General features: G+C 42.4%; 1 protein-coding gene across 1 annotated transcript; it reads left to right on the forward strand.

Moving 5' to 3' along the window:
• The first annotated feature begins 1146 nt into the window (after positions 1-1146).
• LOC105273755 (uncharacterized) lies at positions 1147-6991 on the forward strand. The gene is made up of 2 exons (XM_011316362.1): positions 1147-3016; positions 6963-6991. Exons 1-2 carry the CDS (start codon positions 1147-1149, stop codon positions 6989-6991), a joined length of 1899 nt encoding a protein of 632 aa, XP_011314664.1.
• Positions 6992-7527: the final 536 nt, after the last annotated feature.

The raw sequence follows: 7527 nt of genomic DNA on the forward strand, positions 1-7527 counted from the left end.
CAATGGTGACTTCAGCGATGAGGAAATCCTAACAGAAATTAATGAATTAAACCTAAAAAACCTCAACATAATCAAAATCACAAAAATTTCATTCAGCAGGCCCAAACCTTACCACCACCACCTTGTCCAAATAACGCACGACAGCTTCGTCTCAGAACTCACCAAAGTCAGAACTCTGGCTTACCAACGCGTTCGATGGGAACACCTCCGCAAAAAAACCATATTCCAATGCAAAAAGTGCCAACGCTTCGGGCATGCCAGCACAAATTGCAACCTCCTTTTCAGGTGCGTAAAATGCAGCGAATCACACGATCCAGGTAAATGCCCCATCGCCAACAACTCTAACAGGCTTGAGCTAAAATGCGCCAACTGCGGCCAGAACGGACACCCGGCGTCATACAGAGGATGCCTCTATTACAAGAGCGCCTTATCCCTGCTGAAGCAAAACCTCCAGACCACCCAAGAAAGAACCCAAAACAAACTTACCAGAGCCAGCAAGCTCGTCACCCCGCAGCTGTCTTACGCCCGAGCATCTTCGAGCACTCCCCCCCCGGCAGCTCAGGAACCCCTCCGCAACGTCCAACAACACAACCACAAGACCCCAACCCTCCAACACCCAGAGAACCAACCTACCCAGAACCCAAGCTGGCTAGAAAGCCTGAAAACTGACATCAGCCTGATATTCAGCAAAATTGCGGAACTAGCCACTCTAGTAGCCATAAACACATCTAAAATACAAGCCATCGCCGAACTCGGAGGCTTTGAAACCCAGGCTCAATAATGGATAATCACCCCAGTACCACAGCTGATCCCTTACCCCCCATGCCAATGGAACCACAGCAACAAACCTACCTCAAAATAGCCGCAATAAACGTGAACTCCCTGATATCCCACCAAAGAAGGAACTACCTCTCTAACTTCGCAAAAAGCCATCACCTTGACGCAGTCCTCATCTCCGAGACCAAACTGAACCCCAGGCATAAAACAGCTTTTCCTGAATACACCCTCTACCGCACAGATAGACCTAACGCAGTGCAAGGCGGAGGTACCGCAATCCTTGTCAGAAACACCATCTCACACTCCGTAATCACATACCCTAGCCCAGCTTCCAACACCATCATAGAGTACACCATCATCAAACTCAAAATGGCTGAAGATAAACATTTATACGTCATCAGCTTATATGCCTCCCAACGTTCCCGGAACAGACAGGATTTTACCAACGAACTCAACCAAATATTCTCTGAACTCAGGCTGGACCGCTCCAAAAACTTTTTCATCTTGGCAGGCGATTTCAATGCGAGACACACCTCCTTAGGAGACTCCTCGAACAAGGTCCATGGGGCTTCACTAATTGACTGGTACACCACGAATGCACCCCTCTATAACTGCACTCTCCTCGCTGCCAGCACACCCACATACACCCCAGCTCAAACCTACCTGGATCACTGCATTATCGACTCCCGGCTCAACATCACCAACCTGATGAACAACAGACTAGCCACCACCATCTACGACAGCGACCACAAGGCACTTCTAATCAATATCCAGCTCGATCAATCATCCTCTCTACTCCCAGGAACACCTCCCCAACCCAGGCACATATTCAAAGCAACAAACTGGACCGAGTTCACTTCCTTCCTAGGCCGCACCTACAACTCCAACGTACCCAGCAACCGAAACCTCGAGGAAAACGAGATCGATAACTTCCTGCTCGACATCAACAAAAGCATCATACAGGCAATAGAAAACAAGGTCCCCAAATCCACTACCACCAGCAACACCCAAAAATACATCACCAAGCGAATCAAACAACTAGAGAAGAAAAAATCCTCCCTTCTCACTCTCCTACACCGATTGTTAGCCAAGGATCCCCGGAGCAGAAACCCAGACACTAGAACGACCAAACTTCTCCTTGCACAAACCCGAGAGGACCTCAACATCGAATTCTCCGCAGCCATCGAAAAACACTGGAATAACACCTTCAAAAAAATCAACCACAGGGACTCATCGAAATTCATGCCATCAATTAATAGAATATTCCGCCCAAAAAACAAACCTGGACCAGCAGATATTCATATCCCCGCTACTAACATCTCCATCTTACACAACTCTGGTAACCCTCTTGATCACACCCCCCTCTGCAACAATAAATATGTCTTCACCGAACCTACTAGCAAACTAAACGCAATAGGCGCCTTCTACGAATCCATCAACTCGCCACGACACCTCAACAACGGCACTCGCCTCAAAGAAATTATAGACGCAAGAATCTCACTCTTCAAACGCTCCATAGAAGAACACAAAGCCAACAACAGCTGGATTACCACGTTCAATGACACTAACCGAGCAAATAACCCCAAGACTGACAACATCGAAAGCTACTTCACCACACCAGCAAAAATAGAGGCAATAATCAAGAGGCTCCCAAACAAGACATCCAGTGGTACCGACAAAATCCCAACTATCATAATCCGGCATCTCCCGCTCAACATCATCAAAGACCTCACAATCCTGATCAACAACGCACTTAATATCAACTACTTCCCCAAGATCTGGAAAGTAGCACAGGTGATACCAATTTTGAAGAAGGAGAAACCCAGCGAAGACCCCTCCAGCTATCGCCCCATCAGCCTCACACCCAACCTCAGCAAGGTTTATGAAATTATCATCAACAACCTAATCACTCTGCACTCCAACCAGAATAAAATAATCCCAGACAACCAGTTCGGATTTCGCCACCACCACTCCACCACCCACGCCGTTCACAAATTCCTCGCCGACGTCAATAAATCTCTCCACCTTAACTACATGGTTGGTGCTACACTCATCGACCTCGAAAAAGCCTTCGACTCCGTCTGGCATGACGGGCTTATATACACCCTCATCAAGAAAAAATTCCCCACCAACCTAATCAAACTCATATGGGACATGATCAGCGACAGGACGTTCTACACAACGGACGGAACTCACTCATCAAGCAAAAGCTTCCGGATCCTGGAAGGCCTACAGCAAGGTACCGTAAACTCTCCATACCTCTTTTCCATATTCACCAGCGACATCCTCAACTCATTCGGCCTCAACTCCACCAAAAACACACACACAATCGCCTATGCCGACGACCTAATCATTTATGTGATACGGAAAAACGTTAAGAGCATACAGCCGACTCTCCAAACCCTTGTCAACAAAGTAAACAACTTTTACGCCATGTGGAACCTTCGCATGAACCCCCTTAAATGCGAAACCATACTCATCAGAAGACCAATCCAAGAAACTAATGAATCCAACCTACCCGGAATCAACACCCTAAACATAACAACCTTCAAACCGGATACCAGGACACAAGTGACAATCCCCACCAAACAATCAGTCAGATACCTTGGAGTCCACATTGACCACCTGGCCCGCTGCTCCAACCATGTCAGTACCCAGCTGAAAAAAGCAGAATCCCGGTTCCTCTCGCTAAGACGCCTCTTCCACAACCAACTTATCTCGCACCGTGCCCGTATAATCTCCTACCTACTACTTGTCAGACCCCTCCTAACCTACGCCTGCCCAATTTGGTGGAACATGTCCGCTTCCATCATCGAAAAAATCCGACTCCTCGAACGAAAATGTATCCGCGCGGCTCTCTACAAATACAGGTCACCACTCTCTCAATACCAACATAGGATCAGCAACCAAGCCCTTTACGACGAAGCAGACATCCCCAGGATCGACAACTTCTTAATAAAACTCACCAAAGATTACTACGCCCAACTAACAAACATAAACAATAACATCATCAGAAACCTTAGCCATGTTGACCCCATCGAGACCTACCTGGCCACCCAATCTGGCTACCTACAACCCCAAGCCTTCATGCACCTGGACAGGCTCGGCATCATCCAGGACACCAGAAATACCCCCATACTCTACCACCTCCCTAGACACCCATCCAACAAAAAAATCCCGCTCCATGACTCCGGCAACCTCCCAATACAATTTTCCACAGCAATTCCGCGCCGTGACTTGCTGGACAATCACCGCCTCAACCAATCATACAAATGGCTCGACGAAAACGCCAAACACATCCCCGAGCTAACAGTCAGGCTGAGCAACCACCCCAAAAAAGCTGCAGTCCCCCAACGCCACTGCACCAGGCCTTAACCCAAGAATGACAGACGAATGGCTGCTCCCGGCAGCCTCAATCGTCACATGTATATAATTGTACATAGTAGGTTTACTCTAGCTCTTAAGTCCCACTCAAGTCTCGTGGTTTTTTTTCGTGCCACACGGGCCAAATTTTTCCCCACGCCCCACGCTCATGCGAAATACCGTCTCATCGATTCCTATCCACCCAACCAAAGATAACTCCCACACCTTTAGCCCGCAGTCGGCACATAATGATGATGAACGAGATGTCCTCAACAAACCACCTTTGTCACCACTCTATGTTACACTAAAGCTATGTTTTTTACAAGGAGTTAATTTAAAGCTTATAATTACTGTAATACTAAGGATTAAAATAAAGAAATTCTAAAAAAAAAAAAAAAGTGGCTAGGTGCGAGCCTAGTGTTTTGAAAGTTGTGAGTTCGATTCCCCGTTGAATCGAATTTTTCAACAGGCACCGATGAGCGGGAGGTTACTAATAGAGCAACCGTCTGTACCGACATGGTTTTTTCTGTGGTTTCCCATGTCACTCCTATGTCCCATAGGAGAGTGAATACGGTACAGTGTAGGATCCACAGCCGCATGCATAGGGTGAGATAGGGCCAATTAGCCAGAACAGGGCAAAAAGGGCCGGAATATTAAAAAAAAAAAAAAAAAACCTTGGTCAGGTTCTGATCAGATCTTACCTGATCAAGCGAACCGCACTGAAACTGAATCAAGTTCTGATCGGACTTCAAGTAGACCTGAATTAATTTCCACTCGGGATGTTGTTCAAACGTCTACGTAGCCTTACTCTATGCCTACAGAAGACAGATCAACTGATTTTTTCAAACTTGGTGATAAGTGTACGGAGAGAAAAAGCAACAGTCAACAATGAATTTTTTTTTTGTGATATAGAAATAATAATATAAATCGTTTATTAACTGAAATCGGGCGAGGTAGAGAAAATTTAGAAAATGCAGTGAATGTTATAAACTTTTTTTTTCATACATTGATGAATTTATTAAATAATGATGTGCAAAATTTCGTCTAGCCTGTGACCAGAGTAATACCAGAAAAAATTGTTAAAGTTACAGCGAATACATCAGATTAAATCCCTGGCTCATAGGTTAAGTTGTGCAGATAGATACTTAATCCTTCTGTCTCGCCCGATTATTCTTAAACCAAGATAGATTCCAGATGTCCCGGTCCAGGTAAATACTCTAAAAGTTTAGCATAAAAAAGAACGATATGAGAAATCAGTAATTTAGTCGACTAACTTAAAAAAACACGTACCAACACAATATGTTGAAAAGTGGCAAACAGATGCAGCCGGCCTATATTCACCATTTCTCAATCGGTCATTGTCATAATGTCGAATTTTCAAACTGCACGCGTTGTGCGCATTGTTTGTTAATAATGTCAGCAACAATAGCGGTTCTTCTGCTTCCACGTGTAAACATCGTAATCGGTCGATTTTTACTTATTTAAATTTTGCTGGGAAGAGATGTAGAATAGTCTGCATCGTAAAAATTAATTCCATTGATTCCATTGTGTAAAGACAGCTAAAATAGTATTACATATTTTCCACTCTAATTATTTGTAAATATGTAAATTTATCAACTTATAATACATTAATTATAATATCTAATCCATAAGTAGTCCTCCAAAACGAAACGGCCAATCAATTAAATTTTTCCTGGCTATATTCAATGATGTAGTTGTTACTCCCAACAATTATTAGCTGAAAAAATATCGACCTATTGAAATCCGTGAGAAATTACACAAATTTCAAAAATGGATATCTGAAGTTCGAAACACAGAATCTCAGATTAAAATCTTAAAATGTCGAGTAAATGTTTCACACGACGACAACCTTGAATATTTTACAGCTAAGCAAAGTTGCTTCATAATGACTGCTGTTTTTCATCATCTTCAATTGTTTTTCCATTCTCGATAAGAGCAAGAGTAAAATTCCAATTTTATTTACATCATATCATTACATTTTTTCAAGGAGAAAATGAGAACTTATTCTCATTTCACAAGTTCTAAATAAATTAATGGATATATAAAAAAAGTCTAAAAACATCTCTTTGGTGTTTGCCATCCGTCAAAATCTCGCCATACCATCGTTGAACTTTAATTTTTCTCAATATTTTGTACAGTGTTATTGAGAGCAATCGAACACCGGAACTGTTTTATACCGACCTCTCTAGTTGATTTAAAATTTTTATTTTTTCTGAAATGTTTTATAGAAAATATCAACGAACCGTATCCAGTTTCTGGATACTACGGGGGATGGAGAAGGGACATATTGTCTAACGAAACAGTGCACCCCTAGAGTTTCCGCAGCCGGACATAGCCGAAGAGGCCCCCAAATTCCCATTCATCACAATTTTCATTCCTAACATAAATTTTCAATCGGAATTTAATTTCCGAGCATTACTTTGAAGGGACTAAACATCGCGCGTTAGAGGGAGCGTACTTCAACGATCTACCTTCTAAAGTAGATAATTCAATGTATCGATGGTACTCTCCTCTCAATTTCTACGAAATAACCGTAACTCTCTCAAAATTACGATGTTTATTCGCTAATAACGTAGTCCGTTATCTCTACATTATTTTCTGAAGAATAATGCAAATGTTAATTTCAGTTCCATTTATTTTGTGGAAAACGACTCATAAAGTATTACATACTCATTACAAGTATTGATTGATCCCCTCTTAATATAAAATTAGTAATTCAATGCATGTGTAAGGAACTTTCTCTTCCCCTTCCTTTCTATGATCAAAAACATAAAAATCATATATATGAATATGATTTTTAGATTTGATTCAACGTGTGGTGCGGTACTAAAACCCTCACCAACAGTTAGCCTTACCCAGAGATTGCGACGGGGACACGGCTGGTATCGAATTTTTCAGGAAAAATTTCTACAGGCTTTATACTCATTACTTGAGCGTCCCCTGTGGGCGCACTTGTCCTTTCTATACTTCCGTGAAAAAGTGCGCGACCGTTCCGAAGTTTTTATTCAATACTGTTTTGACTGTTATTAAATTTTTGTAAATTTTTCTATCTGTATACTCAGAGTTTAATGCTTTAGATTAGTATATAAAAAATCTCTATAAATCACATCGAATACAACGATAATTAGCAAGAGAACTGAATTTTATAGGTTTATATACACGGAAAGAAATATGCACGAAAAATTACCTGTCTCGTATTAGTAAACGCGAGATATGGCACTGCCCTGATGAAAGGTCATGTGAAAGTCATGAAAAATCACTGCAGTTCTCAGGAATATTTACTGCGCAATGCAACAAAATTTACTGGACTGATCCGCAATTTTCTCCGATGTACATTCGATGTTCTAAAATGTACTGCTAAAAATC

This window comes from Fopius arisanus, unplaced genomic scaffold (genome assembly GCF_000806365.1).
Source record: "Fopius arisanus strain USDA-PBARC FA_bdor unplaced genomic scaffold, ASM80636v1 scaffold00006, whole genome shotgun sequence".
In the NCBI taxonomy this organism is placed as follows: domain Eukaryota; kingdom Metazoa; phylum Arthropoda; class Insecta; order Hymenoptera; family Braconidae; genus Fopius; species Fopius arisanus.

Coding starts and splice junctions, on each gene's coding strand:
- LOC105273755 (XM_011316362.1), top strand. CDS start 1,147: ATGGCTGAAGATAAACATTTATACGTCATCAGCTTATATGCCTCCCAA. Junction 3,017..6,962: donor CCTGGAAGGCCTACAGCAAG/GTACCGTAAACT, acceptor TATGATTTTTAG/ATTTGATTCAACGTGTGGTG.